This window comes from Neovison vison, chromosome 1 (genome assembly GCF_020171115.1).
Source record: "Neovison vison isolate M4711 chromosome 1, ASM_NN_V1, whole genome shotgun sequence".
In the NCBI taxonomy this organism is placed as follows: Eukaryota; Metazoa; Chordata; class Mammalia; order Carnivora; family Mustelidae; genus Neogale; species Neogale vison.
In genome coordinates this window covers 196,181,653-196,200,418 of record NC_058091.1, presented here as the reverse complement: position 1 = coordinate 196,200,418, position 18,766 = coordinate 196,181,653, and the positions used below count along the sequence as shown (strand labels likewise).

At 37.8% G+C, this 18,766-nt stretch overlaps 1 protein-coding gene across 1 annotated transcript in view; it reads right to left on the bottom strand.

Annotated features, from left to right (window-relative positions):
- RIOK2 (RIO kinase 2) overlaps window positions 1–2,839 on the bottom strand; it is a 28,841-nt gene extending 26,002 nt beyond the window's left edge. Inside the window, exon 1 of the mRNA XM_044265023.1 lies at window positions 2,673–2,839. Coding sequence (XP_044120958.1) covers window positions 2,673–2,738 — 66 coding nt within the window. The 5' untranslated portion in view covers window positions 2,739–2,839. The remainder of the gene's footprint in view (window positions 1–2,672) is intronic.
- Window positions 2,840–18,766: the final 15,927 nt, after the last annotated feature.

The following is an 18,766-nucleotide window of genomic DNA, read 5'->3' as shown; positions in this document are numbered from 1 at the left end:
AATAAGAACTAGACATCTAACTTTATTAGAAGACAAGAAATGGAAAGAGCTAAAAAAGAAGTGACTCAGGGCTCAACAAAAATAATTCTAGCTGAGGGATCAGTTTCAAAGAAGCGGCACTTGAGATTGACTTTTAGATGCAGGAAAACCAAAAAAACACACAACATCAGAGAATATCAGAGAAAGACAAAAGATTCGGACATGACACACAGGCAAGAAAATATAAAGCACAGAAACAGCTAGAATAGTGCTACCTCAGATGCAATGGCAAACGGAATTTGTGAAAAGGCGCTTGAAAATGCTTTTGAGAAAGGTACGGAAGGCCTTGAAATGTAGATCAAGGAGTTTTAGATTTCTTGTTGAGGAAAACTGAAAACCCCTGAAGGTGTTTACACAAGGGAGATATATGAACAGAGATGTTCTAAGGACATTAATCACAACTCAAAGTTCTGGAAGGTCTTTCAAACGAGGATGTTTAAGGTAATTTGGAAAGATGTATCTGTACTCAGTAATGAAGTCACAATTAAAGGGTAAAGTTGTCAATTATTTGATAGAGGTGACAGATAAAGCTGTAAAGTGGATGTGATCATCAAACAAGAGATAATGGAAGACAAAGGAGGGCTGAGGGACAGAATTTTGGGGGAAGTTCACATTAAAAGGTAAAGGCAGCCAGCCAAAGTATGATTATTGATATAGGAGTGCCTGAGAAGTAAAGAGAGAGTCAAGGAAAGATGACTGCTGATACCAAGGATGGTTAAGATTCAACAGAGACCGAAATATATTTAACAAGTAGGCCATTTATTGGTGAGCTTCAAATAATAAAGTTAAATATTGCAGAGATAAAGGTTTGGAAGATAAAAGTGGACTGTTATGATGTCCCAACCAAAATCTCACACCTTAACTCATTCCCTTGTTGGCCTCTAATACTCTTTCTTGACTCCCCTGTTTCTGTCCCACATTAGGAATAAATCAATGTGGTGAGGAAGCAGAGAAGGAAGGTATCTTTCAGAAGTGACAGTAGGTGTTTAGAGAACGTGCAGATGAATTGAGTGCCTTCTAAATTTCATACTGAATTTGAATTTAATATTTTAAGTATTGCCTATTTACGCAAAAGATATCAGCTTCTAAAAAATTCATTGTTTTCTTTTTTTTTTTAAGATTTTGTTTATTTGACAGAGAGAGATCACAAGTAGGCAGAGAGGCAGGCAGAGAGAGAGGAGGAAGCAGGCTCCCGGCTGAGTAGAGAGCCCGATGCGGGGCTCGATCCCAGGACGCTGGGATCATGACCTGAGCTGAAGGCAGAGGCTTTAACCCACTGAGCCACCCAGGTGCCCCTCATTGTTTTATTCTTGAGATGACTAATCTACATGTTGTTGATCTTTGTGCCATAAGACTACCACTATTAAAATTAGTTTTTGTCACTTCCCCGCTTAAAACCTTCAGTGGCTCCCCTGTATTTAGAATATATTCCAAATTCTTTACCAAGCCTGCGAGGCTCTATAGCACATGATCTGTCTCACCTTGTCCAATTTCATCTCCAACCAGTCAACTTCTTGCTCACTATGCTCCAGCCTCACTGGCCTTTCCATTCTTCAAAAACGGTTTCTAGGGGCGCCTGGGTGGCTCAGTGGGTTAAGCCGCTGCCTTCGACTCAGGTCATGATCCCAAGGTTCTGGGATCGAGTCCTGCATCGGGCTCTCTGCTCAGCAGGGAGCCTGCTTCCTCCTCTCTCTCTCTGCCTGCCTCTCTGTCTACTTGTAATCTCTGTCTGTTAAATAAACAAATAAAATCTTAAAAAAAACAAAACAAAACAAAAAACGGTTTCTAGCTCAGCTGTTCACTTACTACAGCTGTTTCCAAGCCCACTGGATTACCTCCTTCTCATTCAGCTCCTATTATTTCCCCCTCTCCCCTGCCAGTCTTTCTTTCATTTGGCAAATATTTATTCAGTACCTACCAAACGTCAGGAACTTTTTCAAAAGGCCTTAACACTTTGGCTACAACACCTAACAGACAAGATTCTTTCACTCCGGCAATCTTCTCTGACTACACAATTTAAAGATGGCATTCATGCTCCCCAGCCCAAAGGTGCAAAGAGTTTCTGTTGTATTCTTCTCTTTATCACCTTCACAACACTTATTATCAGATACTGTCTTCCTCATTTATTTACTCCTTCACTCGATGATTACCCTCGTCTTGTATCCCAAAATTGTTACTAAAATCCGGACAAGTGTTGACAGAATGAAATTGAATAAAAGCGATGTGAGGGAATCTGTGAGGGAGGAACTCAGTGCTATCAATTCTCTGGAGCCTTCTTCCACTCTTCTCGGGGCGGGGGCGGCGGGGGTGGGGGTGGGGGGTGGATGTCGAAGGCCCAGGGTCAAGAGAAGCGTTCCAGGCCACTGAGATGCCAGTGAAGCTCTGGAGCACAAGTCGGGGAGCAGAAAAGGATGGAAATGATGAGAAGACAGGACTTTGCTCAGTTTGGGGGAAGACAAAAGCTTCCGAACAACGGCTTTGAGAAATCTGACCGTCGGGGTCCTCTCTTCCTCATTCCCAGCCGGAGTCTCCTCAGAGGGCCTACAGCGCACTCCGCTCTCAGCCGAGTCGCAGAAAAGAAAAACGCGCGGTGGCAAAGGACTGGGGGCAGGGAAAAACAGCGAACTTCTTACCGCGGTCAGGACCCTGAAGTCATCCCGGCTCATGTAACGTAACTTGGCCACATTCACTTTCCCCATCGCGGCCCGAGACCAAGCCAGGAAACTCCTTCACTACAGCTGGAGAGCACAAGGTAAGCGTGTACACTGGCCTCTCCGGTGCCTCACTGCCGGCTGGTGGCTTGCGCGTGCGCCGCTCCTCCCGGCAGGTCCTTGTTAATAAATAGAAGAACTTTTTTGGTCTGGCTTGGGAAAATGAAAGTCTGGGTTTATGATGTATGTAGAATGGAACAACGCAGAATTTTTTTTTTGTAAGGGGATTTTTGTCATGTAAGTGAGCGGATTTTGAGTGTCTATGATAAGTCATTTAGTTTTTCATATCTGTCAGGACTGGCTGCGTAAAGGACGCATTCCGCCTGTGAGAGCAGAACCGTAACAAATGGGAGGAGCAAATTTTATCCCCAACCAGCAACTCCTACTTTAGGCAAAGTTGAGTTCCAACAAGAGTCGGGGTGAAATGAACCCAAGAGCGTCCAGATACACAAGGCGATTAAAAAATAAAGGGGCGCCTCGGTGGCTCAGTGGGTTAAGCCTCTGCCTTTGGCTCAACTCATGATCTCAGGATCCCGGGATGGAGCCCCCCCCATCGGGCTCTCTGCTCAGCAGGGACCCTGCTTCCCCCTCTCTCTTTGCCTGCCTTTCTGCCTACTTGTGATCTCTGTCAACTAAATAAATAAAATCTTTAAAATAAATAAATAAAAGCTAATTATATAGCTAGTCCCTTCCCTAACCGCGCCAGTTTAGAAAAGAGGAAGGCGTGGCTAAAGAGAGCTCTCTACCGGCTTTAGGTTAGTTCTCCAGACTCGGAATGCGCTTGCGCCAGGCGGCAGGAGGGGGCGTGGCGGTGGGGGTGTGGGGGCGTGGCGGCGGGAGGGGGGCGTGGGCAGCGGTGTGAGGTTCCACAGAGCGCTGGCTCTGTGGAAAGCGTGCTGGCGTGGTTGCTTCTTCCGTGCATTTCCAGAGAAAAGCCGGCGAGTTTGACGAGTTGGAAAGGATGTGCGAGGGCTGTTTATCAAAGACCAAGCCGTGATTTCAGGGCTTTAGGAGAGCTGCCCACACTGAACCTGGAACTCCTCTCCACGTCAAAAAAATGGTAACTGGGGCAACCCTTCAACAACTTGCTCCTCAGAGGGTGGATACTCTACCTTCCCTACAAAAGCAACAAGGGTAACAAAACTTGTGTGATAATGTTCGTGTTTTTGTCTTGTTTCATGAACTACGTTTTAAACCTTTAAAAGACAGTTACCTGTTTTGGTACACCCCTCACACGTTGGGTGTGGGTACTACATACGGTCACGGAAGATGGTGGCCTACTTCAGCCTTGACTTCACTTCCAGCGACTGCTATTTAGCCTCTCTCTGGGTTGAGTCTCAAAACTTTAAGTGTAAACTTTGGAGTTCATTATTTACAGAGTCCATTTTTTCCTGCTGGGCTTCTACTGGCCGGTGGTCCCATATTCCAACACTCCAAGGCCCCACTGAGTATCTCCCTTTGTCCAAAACAGTTAGCTTTATCATAAAACCTGACTGCAGTTCCAAGGCAAGCAACTGAACATGCCCTTTCTTTCCAAGTCAGAATAGTTAATACTCTGAAACCGTAGAATACAAGCAGCAGAACCATCTTCTATCCCCTTTACACTACAACCTTTGGCTTCTTTTTCACACCTGAACGCAGTAAGCCTTTGATTAACCATGCTTAACTATTGGAAACCTACACTGAAATGGACTTTTTCTTTCTGTACTTCACGTAAGACATAAAAATGAAAGGTTTTTTATGGAGCGAGAGTGAAATGGGAAACAGAAGTCATTTGGCTGTCAATTACTAATCCAACATTCTAGCAGACATCGCTCATCTATTAAGGCACAAACCTTTTGTTACTTATAAACTGTGCTCCAGACAACCACCGCTTATTGATGGGATTTGGCTCCAGTTGTTGTCCTGTTTCTGGAGCATTCCAGAATCGAGAATCACACTGAGCCCAAATCTCTTCTACTTTCAATATTTATATTTATTTTAATACAATTATCTTAATCAGACCCTTGAAGAGTAAAAGTGATTCAGGTATTATTTAGTATTCTGATTTACTTTGTCCTATCGTGCTTAGTAATGACAATAAAAAATTACACAGTATTTTTTATTCACTTTTTTACTATTTATCAAAAATACATGCCAGATTTTTTGCTTGGTCCTGGGGAAAGAAACCTAACCCTTAAGTCTTGAGGTAGAAGAAGACGAATAGAAAATAGGAGAATAAAAAGATAGAGGTGTGCAAAGGATTTAGCATATTATTACTCACTCCCAGACTCCCATCTCTCTCTCTCTCTCTCTCTCTCTCTCTCACACACACACACACACACAGTTTGTCCTCACAAGTTGCAAGAGGATCTTGACCATCTGTAGATGGAAGTTCAAACTTCTTTTCTGAGATTAAATTAAACTTCTTAGGCTGACATTCAGGATCTTCAATAATCTGTATCATTGCTTACTTTCAAATAACATATGCTCTTGCCTAATTGAACAGCTCTTTTTTTTTTTTTTTACAGTTCAGTCAAGTACTGTTCCCTTGATTTCCTGTCTTACTGCCATTTCCCTTCATCTGTAATGATTACCTTCCCACCTTTTTTTTCCTTCTTTCTAGTCACCACATATCTAAGTCTTACCTACTGTTCATAAAACAATATTCATCCCATAACATTTTTCTTTATTATCCTTATGTTATTTTCCTAGGGTTGCTATAATAAATAACCACAAATTTGGTGGTTTAAAACCATAGAAATTTAGTCTTTTACAGTTCTGGCCCATGCTCCCTCCGGAGGCTCCAAGGGACAATTAGTTTCTTTCCTCTTTCAGCTTCTATCAGCATTTGATGACTACTGATATTTCTTGGCTTGTGGTTGTATCACTCCATCTCTGCCTCTGGAGTCACATTGCCTTCTCCATTTCTATGTGTGTCTCTCTCTTTTTCTGTCTTATAAAAATGCATGTCTTTGCATTTAGTAGCACAAGGATTGGACTGTAGTGGACACTGTGATATACCACCCAGCTGTCCCCCTCCAGGAATGAAGGACTTACTCCCCCGACCCCCAGCTCCTGGAAGTACTGCCAGCAGAAAATGCTGAGTAGTCAGCCTCCACTAGGATTGCCTAGGTTGATGGAGCTACCTCACTGAAGGTCATATTCCTTTCTGGGTTTGCCTGGATCCAATGGCTGATTGACACAGATGTCTAAAGGCTCAAATTCTTTGCCAGCTCAGCATAACTCAGCATAATCCAAAGAATCATGGGATCTTTCAAATTTCTTGTAGAGTCAACTGCAACCTCTCTTGGTACTGCATTGTAGTCCAACCTCTTCCTTTGTTTACTCCTTGTCTTTCCCCGTTCTCCTCCAGGGGTTGATCATAATTAATACCCCTAATACAGTACAGGTCTGGTTCCTGAGGAACTCAGCCCTTACCATTGCTTTCTTGGGCCCTCAGTGCAGTGTTAATAGGGCACTGTTATAAAAATGGGACAGGCAGAATAAGATCAGCCAACTGAGGCTTAATTCTGCCACTAACTTGCTTTTTGATCTTAGGTACTCTCTTTAACTTTTCTTATTCATACAAGTTTTTATTTTGAATGTTTATTATACAACATATTTTGGTAAACAAAACTCAGTTCCTTTCCTCAAGGAGCTTATAGGTCTAATGATGCTTAGATTGTTTATTTATATTATGAAAGGACTCAACTTGAATTGTGTTTCTAAACCTTTTGTTAATTTAAGTCTCCATCTCAAGCTCCATAATCTCCATTCCACTCAAGTTGAGAATCACTCTCTTCTGTATATCCCTAGGAACCAAGAATATTTGGTTAAGATTTATTTTATGAAAATAAGATTCTTTTATTTTGCAAGTAGAAAATTATGTAACGTGAAAATAGATATGCCTTGTATCTCCCAAGCCTTAGTGATTTTGATAGCACCTAAGGAACTACTGAACAATCACTTTGAGTTCAGTCAGGACAGAAACCATATTTGTTATTTAAACATAGATGTTAATATTAAGACTCATGAATTTGGCATAAAGCTAAATAGAAAACTGAATAATGGGAAAGGAGAATACTGAAGCACCACAGCTGCCACTACTAAGGCTAGAGCAACTAAAATAAAACTAAAATGACTTGGAAACTTAGGGGAAAGGCACCATTGACCTGAGACCCAGACCTCTGTGGAGCGGCATTGCCAGGTTGGTGATAATAGTTCAGGAGCAGGAAGACTTGATAAGACTAGTTTGGCAAGTTTGGAACAACTGCAAACTAGATTCAGGTGTTGCTATGGAAAGAGATGCTGCTGGGTTGAATAAGTGTTGGGACAATGCTAACAAAAATGAAATACCTAGGAAGCCTGGAGGAAGCAAACAGGAAGCAGAGAGAGGAACAAATTAATTCTTCCTCCTTTAGGATTGCTTTTTGGAAGAGTGCAGTGTGGAGCTAGCTGGCAAAGCAGAAATATGGCTTACAAGGTTCCAGCTCTTGTACCAGAAAGTGGGGTTAGAGGTCTGGGTTTTGAAATTTAGAGACAATAGCTTAATAACTGGCACAATCTCTAAAAGATTTTTGAGATTTAATATTCTACTTGTCTGCTTTAATAGACCTGCACTGAGTAATTATCAAGTGAGATTTTTATAGTTTGTCTTTTTTTGGTGTGTTTTCTTTTTATGTACCTTAATTTAGAGAATAAATAACTTGTTTCAGATTTTTGTTCTTCTACTTTATTGCTTTACTTGAATTAATGGATGTATCAGTTTTAGTCCGTTGTTGTTGTTCTTGTTATTTTATTGTTTACAAGAATCAAAAGTCATCTCATTATTATGTTTCATACTTTTAATAAATAAGGGCTCTTGGGTTCCCTAGAAATAGTGTAATTGTTTTGAATACAAGTGAAGCACTTGACCTATTATTCCAAGTTACACTTCCAAATTTTAAGTTTCCACACACTAAATTTTACTTAGTTTTATCATTTTTTTTCTTTGAATTGTGAGTCTGGGTTTTAAAAACATTTTTCTGACAGTGGAGCACTTCTGTCAGAATAGCTTTTTTTAGGCTAAGCTACTGCTTGAATTCCAAACTTTGTTAAACATTCTTACTATGCCCCTTTTAACATAGTTTAATATGCTATGCTTCAATGTGAAAACATTATTTGCTCACAAGGAATTCTCATTAAAGTAGACTTTATATAAAATATGGTATTAAACTTATAGTAGGAAATGACCAAATAAATAGAAAATATTAAAAATGAGGTTCAAAAGTGGAATGGTGGTTTAATTAGCTGAAGAATACTTAAAAATGTCTGTTGACATTAATAAATGTATGAAAATGTAGTTACTTAGTCACTTCTGTTTATCAGTTGAAACTTTATTTTAAATAATAATCAATGAAAACACTTTTATTTTTTATATAAAATATATGTGATGTTCCAAAAATACACATTCTCTAAGATCCAAATTGTGAAAATGGTTCTAGCTAGGCTTAATGAAAGGTAGTACTCATGCCAGACCCCCAAATGCTGCAAATTCTTTTACATAGGTAAATTTATATAAATACTTGCTGAAAGTCCACCCTGCCCTGAACAGAGCAGTTCATATATGGGCTCTTTCATTCTCATTTTGGGAAATCAGTGTTCTTAAGACACGTTCAGATGATTCTACCTTTATTACTGCAGGTGTCCTCTTTCAAACAGGACTTCTAAGGATAAGATTGTTTAGTTCTTTTAAAATTCTCAACTTCGTTAAGCTGCCACCTATAGTCAGAGGACATCTGGAAATGTTGGGATTAGGTTTTAAAAAGTGACTGGAGTTATCATAGTCCCTAATACTCTGATACTCCAAACTCATTTATTAACCTACTAGGGAGTTTTCATTAAGGAAGTCAGAACTTGGCTTTAACTGATATGGTTGCCACCTGATTATTAGTTCATGCTGAACTGATTTGTTTTTTTGAACATATCTAACATATATTAAGCCTGCATGGAATAAAGCTCACACAGTGTAGTTTAGCCAAAAATAACCCATTGGCTGGTAATTTTCAGAACTTTCACTATTTCTATAAAAGAAGTGATGTCTTCTAGTATGTAATATGTGGCCTCTTTACAGTCTTGGAGGAATTATTTAGTTTGTACACCTCTCTTGGTTTTTTACTTTTAGTTCCTGCTCTAGGCATTTTCTTACCTGTTTAACTCAGGATAGGTGGATAAAAGTAGATGAAACAAAAACTATGCTATTTTTATTGTTGTTTTATTTTATTAGCTCAGATAAAATATTTGAGAGTTTGACAGGATTACATTGAGGGTCCTGGCTTATCTAAGGATTTTGCCCCCCACTATTTTCCACCATTTCTCTAGGTCACTGAAAGTAGATCCCAAAGATCTCAACATTAGTTTCTTAAATGTCAAGATAGATTATAATTTATGCATGTTTGAAGTATTTTAGGACTAAATTTTTAAAGAAACACATTTTTATTTTTAAAAGTATATTCTGAGGGACGCCTGGGTGGCTCGGTTGTTTGGACGACAGCCTTCGGCTCAGGTCATGATCCCGGAGTCCGGGGATTGAGTCCCGCATCAGGCTCCCAGCTCCATGGGGAGTCTGCTTCTCCCTCTGACCTTCTCCTCGCTCATGCTCTCTCTCACTGTCTCTCTCTCAAATAAATAAATAAAATCTTTTAAAAAAAGTATATTCTGAATATAGCATTTCATGTTAAACTTCCTCAGTAATTTCTTTTTCAATATTCATTTTTAATTTTGAATTTACTTATAAGGCTTGTTAACGGAGTCTGGCAATTATCCCCAATGCCCATTCTTCCCTTTTTCGTTTTACAAGAGAAACTTCTGATTTCCAGTTGGGCACATGGGCCCTAAGCTGAAGATGATATTTCCCAGCCTTGTTAGAACTAGATGTGGTTACATGTCTTAATTTTTACCTATGGTGTGTCGTAGAAATTATAAATGCACCTTTTAAGTCTTGCCTTTAAAAAACTGAGTATATAGCATCCATCTATATAGATGGATCTACATAGATCCATCTTTTTTTTTTTTAAGATTTTATTTATTTATTTGACAGACAGAGATCACAAGTAGGCAGAGAGGCAGGCAGGGAGAGAGAGAGGAGGAAGCAGGCCCACCTGCCAAGCAGAGAGCCCAATTCGGGGCTCCATCCCAGGACCTTGGGATCATGACCTGAGCCGAAGGCAGAGGCTTTAACTCACTGAGCCACACAGGCACCCGTGTAGATCCATCTTTTATTCCATTCTTTTATAGACTGGACCTTAACTTTTATGGTAGTGAGTTATCTTCAACCATGCTGATAAAGGCAATACTCTGAGGGGATATCTAAAAAATAATGTGGAAGTGCCGTGATCCCTGGGTGACATCAAGGAGCAGTCTGCCTTCCGATTCTACTCCACTTGTGTGGCTCTGAATGTTACATGGAAGAGCATCATACTTCTACTTTCTTTGAGCTACTGTATTTGGGGGTCTTTTGTTACAAAAGATTTGTTCTTAACCTAATAATACAAACAAGATTTTAAGTAAATATTTTTCTGATGACTTGGAGTTTCAAAGAAGACTCTAGAGGTCAAGGCTTTATAGACTTGGTAAAGGTGAATTGTCTATCCATTTCTTAGCCACCTATTTTGAAATGTCCTTATGGTATGAATGGCTGTGCTAACGGTGAAGAACCAAATGTTGAAGATATATGTGATGACTTTGAGTAAAATTGTTTAATCAAGCTCTAAGTGGAACAAAGCAATATTTCTAGATTTATATATAATCTTATATGTGATTTAAGTATATAACTAAATTTAGTGAATTTAATTTTATTAATAGGTGTTTGGTGATTCCATATATATATACATTAAAGTTTATATATTCATTTTTTTAAAAAAAGCTTTTTTTTTTAATTGGATTTGCCATTTAAAAATAGGACATCATTATATATATATACATATATATATATACACACACACATAGTAAAAAATGGGACATTATTTTATATATATGTGTGTGTGTGTGTATATATATATATATATATATATAGTAGCCAAAAGGTGGACACCATCCAAATGTTCACCAACTGATGATTGGATAAACAAAATGTATTATATCCATCCTATGGGATAATATTTTTCCAAAAAAGGAATGAAGTTCTCTGCCTACTTGAAAACATTGTAATAAATTAACGAAGAAGACATAATAGAGAACATACTACAAGAATCCTTTTGTCAGAGCTGTCCAAAGTATGTAAATCCATGGAAACAAAATATAGATTAGTGGTTGCCAGAGGAGGGGGAATATGGAATGACTTCTAATTGAAATGGGGTTTTGTGGTATAATAAAAAATAAGTATTTGGTGTTTGTCCTGTGTTCCTAGCACAGGGCTCCTAAAGGACTTGGAATGTACTCTTAATGAAAGAAAATTCAGAGCTTTACTTGATATGAATATTATATTGGGTGAGAAAAAAACTGTATAAACAGGGAGACGTCAAACTTAAAAGTGGTATGAAGCTCAGAGGCAGGACATTACAGGGTGGCTTATAAAGTGAAAATGAGGATGTTGTAAACTTTACAATAATTGCTTATTAAAAGGAGATTTCCAGATGGCAGGGATTGGTTAAAAGTGATTATCTTATACTATTTCAGGAAGATGGCTTAAGTTTTATTTATGATTATCTGAGGCATTTATAAGAAATAATCTAAATTAAGTTGTGCTTACATTCATGAAGTAAGCTAGTTTAAGTTTTGCTTGCATGGTTTTGTGTGCTGCCTGAGGGATTCTTCAAACCTGGTCTCCAATATATTTTATTTTGACACTGTCTTTTGTATGGTAATAAAATAATACCTAGAGGAATCCTAGATGGCTTTAGGATGGGAGTTGGTTGCTAAAGGGTTAGAACTTTCAACCACACCCACTGACTTTCCAGGGAAAGGAGGGGGGCTAGAGACTGAATTCAGTCAACAATGGCCAGTGAGTCAATCAGCACTGCCTACAATATGAAATCTCCATTAAAAATTGCTAAATAGATAAGAGTTCTGAGAGAGTTTCTGGGCTGGTAAACACATCGATGTGCTGGGAATGTGGCGTGCCTGAGAGTGCATGGAAGCTTTGTGCCAGTCCTCTTCCGCATACCCTGTTCTATGTATTCCATTTGGCTGGACTGAGTTGTATCCCTTATAATAAATCAGAAAATATAAGTAAAGTGGTTTTTTGAGTTCTGTGAATTCTTTAGTGAATTCTTGAACTTGATAGGTGTGGGAACTTCTGAATTTGTAGTTGGCTAGGCAGAAGTGTCAGAAGAGGGGCGCCTGGGTGGCTCAGTGGGTTAAAGTCTCTGCCTTCAGCTCAGTTCATGATCCCAGTGTTTTGGGATGGACCCCCACTTCAGGCTCTCTGCTTAGCGGGGGGCCTGTTTCCTCCTCTCTCCCTGCTTCTCTGCCTACTTGTGATCTCTCTCTGTCAAATAAATAAAATCTTAAAAAAAAAAAAGAAGTATCAGAAGAACCACATTTCTTTTTGGGATGGTGAAAATGTTTTAGAATTAGAGGTGACCATTGTACAACTTTGAAAATATGCTAAAAGGCACTGAACTGTACACTTAAAATTATTCTGCTTTGTCATTCACAGCACAGTCCATGGTGTGTGGGGCACTTACAACTCACCTGATTCCTTCATGTCCTCTTGCTCTAAGGACCTGTAAGGACCAGTTGATACCTAGCCTGGCTGTTCCCAGAACCTGGGTTCTGTGGTGAAGCCAAGTACTTCTAGCTCTTGTGTGTGAGATGAGACAGCGGTATAATTTCCACCTGGCTTAGTGGGAGTGGTGCTACGTACCCATCCTTTCCTCTTCCTTGATCCAAAAAAAGAAATAAAAATTTCTCTGCTTTGAGGATGCAGGAGCCAAACTGAAAGAACCATAGTCAAAGATGGAATAATTTGAGCAACAAAATAAATAGCAATAGTAATGAATTATAACTCAAAGAATAAAATAGATATTTGTGAGTCAATACTGATACAAATAAGTAATTGAATAAATAAATGAATGAAGGACAAAAGACAAATATTTTTTACAAAAGAATTCTAAATAATAAATGTAAAAATAATGAGGGAAATAGAAAATCATAGTGCAGCCCAGAAATGATTCATGTACTGATGAATGCTAAAATTAGGGGGTAACACTAAAAAGAGTAAACAGGATATTTGCATAGCCTGAAAGTATCTCTTCTCAAATACTTATTAATTATTCTGGTGACTTAATATATGTGTAAAAATGCTTTGATACTCTTCTCTCTGAGGTTGAGTTATGTTCTCCCCCCTTCAGGGTGATCAGGATTTTAGGGACTTACTTCCAATAAGTAGAATGGAAAGGGAAAAATAGTAATTTTATCATTAAAAAACTGGCTGACATTACTTTAATCAAATGATTGAGTTTACCATCACTAAATAAGTAATGTTGATATCATATACTTTGTGATACTATGTGATGATAACCTCTGTAGTAGTCGCAAAAATTCCTAATCCTGGTATAGTCATGAGAAAAAAAAATCAAGCAAGCCCAAATTGAGGAACATTCTACAAAATATGATACTAGTACCTTACAAATGTACCAAAATCATGGAAAACAAAGACAGACTAAGAAATTGACAGCTATTGGAGGAGACTAAGTAGACATCAAGACTATCTTGATATCCTGGTTTGGATCCTGGAACAAAAAAAGAGCATTACTCAAAAAACTGATGAAATCTGAATTTTAGTTATTGGTGTTTCACCCATTTTCACTTCCTAGTTTTGCTAAATTTTTCATGTTTATGTAAGATGTTAAGACTGGGAGGTTAAAGGCAGCTGTAACCTTCTTTATAATATTTCTGTAAATATAAACTTTTTTCAAAATTATGTTTTAAATATTACTGTAATTTGCGTGCTCTGAATTTCCTCTTTTCCTTTATTGGGCAAATCCCTCAGAAAGAATCCTCTTAAAAATAATATTTGACCAAGGGCATCTGGATGGCTCAGTCAGTTAACTCTCTGCCCTTGGCTCAGATCCTGGTCCTGAGGTCCTGGGATTGAGCTCCTATTGAGCCCCGCATCCAGCAGTGGATTCCCTGCTCAGTAGGGAGACTGTTTCTCCCTCTCCCTCTGCTTCCCCACTCCTGCTCTCTCACAATCGCTGTCTCTCTATCTAAAATAAATAAATAAAATCTTTTAAAAAAATTATGTGACTAAAAGAAAACACAAAAAACCAGGCCAATCCTGAATTATGTGGGCTATTTATTTTTTATTGTAATGTAAAAGAAATAGTCTTTACAGTCCTCATCAAACTAATTATTTAATTTTAAAACCTGTAACAATATATTTTTGTTCCCATGATTCCCCATGTTTGAAAAATTTGAATGTTACAGAGTTCTTGTTCTATTGAATAATTTGAACATATATTTAAATTCAGGAGTCATATTTCAGTTTATTTTTATTTATTTAAAAGATTTTATTTATTTAATTGAGAGGGAACGAAAGTGATCGCAGAGGGAGAGGGAGAAGCAGACTCATTGCTGAGCGGAGAGCCTGAAGTGGGGCTCCATCCCAGGACCCTGAAATCATGACCTGAGCCTAAGGCAGATGCTTAACCAACTAAGCACCCCTCAATTTATTTTAATTTAAAGTATAATGTAGATTATTTTTCCTTTCAATAATGATAAAAATCAGATTAAACTAATGTTATACCATGAGAGTTAATATTTTTTTCCATTTTGTAGTCTACCAGTTTCCAAAAGTTACTTGAATTAGGTTACAGTTAAAACCCACACATAGTTATTTAAAAGCTGTGTTTGAGAAAGTATTTAAGAACATGGCAAGGTAATTGTTACATTCAAAATAGTTACACAGTTTCTATAATATTTTCATAGTTTTGTTAGAATAAATATACAAACTGGAAGAACATATACCAAAATTTTAATGGGAGTAATCATCTTTGAGTTGTGGTATTTAAAATTTTCCTTTTCCCTTTCTGCATTTTCAGAAATATGTACAATGTATGTCACTTCTTTTGCAATCAGAAAAAATAATAAATCTTAAAAACATGTATGTATACGTATAGTAGGATAGGTGAGGACACATTGGAACACAGAGAAAAAGTAAATACATTTGTTCTCCTGAATAAATGAACCTAAAATTTACAAGGTTTGTTCACTTCCTGTGGCTTTTAAAAGAGCTACAAATTGTTCATGCTCAGTGTTTAAATTTACACATACATGTTCAAACACAATACAATCTCACAAATGTCTTCATTAACACAATAGACTTATGTCCTATTTTTAGGGCAATGAGTCCTCAAGTTCTCAAAGAAATTATATTTTGAATATTTAAATATATGACTGGCCATTATATTGTACACTAATACCCATTTAGGCAGTGTTTTAGAGATAAATATAGAATTTTAAAAATAACCAAAGCTTAAATCTCTGAAGATCAAAGCTTTTGTTTTAGTTTTTAAAAATGAGAATATTTGTATAATGCTTGATTGGCTTCCCTACTTAAATCCTATTTAAATCTCAAATATTGAACTAAACAGTGATGCACTGACATGTTGTTGAGTATGTTGTGTTATCATTCAATAAAACTGAATGCCTTCAGATTGTTAGAAAAACCAAAAAGAAAACAAGATCTGGTCTACTCTTTCGAAATCATCTACCAGCTTTTACTGCTCACTGGCTATTGTGTCCACATATAATACCATGATATGGTTTACTAAGTTGTTGGAATCTACCTATAATTCTGCTTTTCCTGTTGTGTAACATTCATGGATTTCAAGATAAGCCTTTCAGAGTTTTTTAAACCAACTTTTAGTACAAGGCTAGAGATTGTCAGAGGTCTGACCTGAGTTAAGTGGAAGCATTATTGCATTTTTATAGCTACCTTGTTTTAAAGAAACATGAATGAATAACTTGAGAGTAGTGCTTGCTTGTGATCTAAAAACAAATTTTCATATTTTTGCAAGTCTTTATTGCAAATAGTTGAAATACATGCAGTGAAGCCTTTCATTAGGCTTCATTCACACTTGGCTCTCAGTGGTAAGGCACTTACTTCTTTTGTGGAGATAATTACTCTTATCCTGTAAGATTTTGAGGGAATTAAATGTAAATGTAATGTATTTAACACAGTGCCTGGGGCATAATAAATGTACAGTGATTTTTATTTGAGAAAGAGAAACTGAAAGGAGGTCAGTGTGGATAGGGTGAGGCAGAATGTTGTGCCATTGGAGGAGGAAAAGTAGGCAAGGGCCAAGTCAGACTGTGTTAGGATTTTGGACTGTATTCTAGGGTAAGGTAAGAAACACCAAAGTGTTAAACAAGGAGTGACATAATCATATTTGTATTTTGAAAAGAACATGTAGGCTGCTATTTGGATACTGGAAAACAGTGGACCCAGGGTCCATGGTCTTTTCCTTAGACTGTGTGTTTATGAATTAGACATCTTTGATTTAAACCAGTGTCTTTAAATCCTTCCCATGAGTGCACACACCTGGAATCTTAGTGTCTTAACTTTTAATCTGGCATCATAGCACACTTGCAAGCCATGCAGTAACTTTGTTGTTGTTAAGATTTTAAGTAATGTCTGCACCCAACCTGCAGCTCAAACCCACAGCCCCAAGGTTAAGAATTGCATGCTCTACTGACTGAGCCAGCAAGACGCTCCTCTTACTGGTATTTTTTGAACAAACTTGTAGGCGTAGGGCCATCCACACTTGGTAATGGATAGGCAGGAAGCCAACAAAACAGACCACCAGCCTTTTGTATGGCTCTGCAGTATGATGTGTGCTACTTTTGGTTTCCTTGTTCTGACCCCTGGAGTCTCAGTCATGGAAGCTTTGTTTCCTCTCCAGGTTTTATTATAGCCCCCAGAGAAGAAATGACAATTTGGTAATATAGGTGCTATCATTTGTGTATTTCCTACCCATCTTGGATTTTTTCCCCTCCTTGGATTGTCAGGGTGACCTAATTAATCTCATTCTATTGCTGTCTACTTTCTAGGTTGATCACATCCAGGTTGTCCTGAATATCTTTCTTGAGGGGTAAACATATACAGAGAAGCTGAAATATTGGTGAAATAATGTGGCATGTGAGATTTGCATTTAAATACTCTAATAAAACTATTCAACAAAAGAGTGGTAGAAACAAAAGATGAAAATGACACGCTAAAAAATGACAGAATGTTGATACTTGTTAAAGTTGGGTGATGGCTATATTACACTATTCCTTTTGTATATGTATGGATTTTCCACCAGAAGCAAAACAACAAAAACCCAGCCAAACAAACAAACAAACATGTGGAAGATTCAAACATACAAACTTGCAAGCAAGTAGAGATTCTGAACCCATGGGACAAGTATTGGAAGCAGTTGCATTAAGGTGGAAAAGAAGGTGTTCTGTGTTTTGCCAAGGTATGAGATAGGCCAATCACGTTGCCTTCTCATATATTGCCCTTTTCTGAGGGATTCTTTATGGAGATCACTATCTACTTTGTTCAAGTAGATCCCACTATCCGGCCAGTTACAGATGACTGACCCAAGGATGGGGTCTTAAACCAAGGGATCTATCTTAAATAGCAGGGTGTCTTAACTTGGGCACTATTGACATTTTGGATTATATGGGTTTTTTATGTGGGTGCTGTCCTCTACAGTGAGATGGTTGGCAGCAGTGAGTACCCACTAGATGCCAGTAGCCCTTCCTCCCCTATTTCCAGTAGTGATATCCAAAAATGTCTTCAGACATTGCCAGATGCCCAGGGAGCGGGGGCAGAATCACCCCTTGTTGTGAACCAATGAAATACGGGAATGTGAATTTTTAGTTCGGTTCCATCCTTATGGGTGCTGGCTGACTTGATTTGGGTGTTTAGATGCCATAATTTTCCCATGCTATATTAAAGGCTGATTGTAAGTATTATAAATAAAGAATAATTTAAAAATTGAAGACTTCAGGTCTCACCACGTTTGCTACAATAATATAATTTGTTTTAAGCCCAGACTCCCTGACTTTTTTTTTTAAAGATTTTATTTATTTATTTGACAGAACGAGATCACAAGCAGGCAGAGAGGCAGGCAGAGAGAGAGGAGGAAGCAGGCTCCCTGCTGAGCAGAGAGCCCGATGCGGGCCTCGATCCCAGGACCCTGAGATCATGACCTGAGCCGAAGGCAGCGGCTTAACCCACTGAGCCACCCAGGCGCCCACCCCCTGACTTTTCATCTTTATCATATGCAGTCTTAATTTTTTTCTTGTATAAAATGTTCTTAAGATCATTTTCCCAGCTTCTGCATATTTTAAAAAATCTTTAATGTATTATTCTTTCCATTATTTACAAATACTATTTTCACTTCTTTTTTTTTTTTTTGGTTTTCAGATACAATTATGGAGGGCTAATTTTTATTTTTAAGATTAATGTGAATTTTACAGTGTCTTTGGAAATGTAGCCTTCACATGGATGGGAGAGTTTGGAAATTTATTTGATAAATTTTGTGGTTCTGGGCACAGTGTAAATGAAACATTTTCAGGTGCTACAGTATATAAATAAATGAATGTTTTTCCTGGCTCAGTTTTGTACCATAACTAGCCAACAATTCTTGTATTAACTTTTTCAACGGAATGGAAGCGTACTAGTATATACTTCTGATTTAATAAAATCCCCAAAATAGGTTTTTGTGCTAATATATTTATAACATGCAGGTGTTTGACACAGAAACATAAATTACATGTACATAAAATTGGTTCAGGAAAATAATGAAATGTGCTAGGGAGGATATTAAAATATATATTTGAATGTTTGTAATTCAGCTTAAACATTTTTCAGAACTGTTAGAGTTTATAGCTCTTATTATATGATTCATTTTTTTTCTGTTAAAGGGTACTAATCTCGTATGACTTTTACCATTTCTCTGTTTTTCTTAAAGTGATTTTATTTAGTCTAGTTGTTTAATTTCTTCTTTTTGGGGGCACACACAGAGATCTGATTAGTGAAAAATCCATATAATTATTCT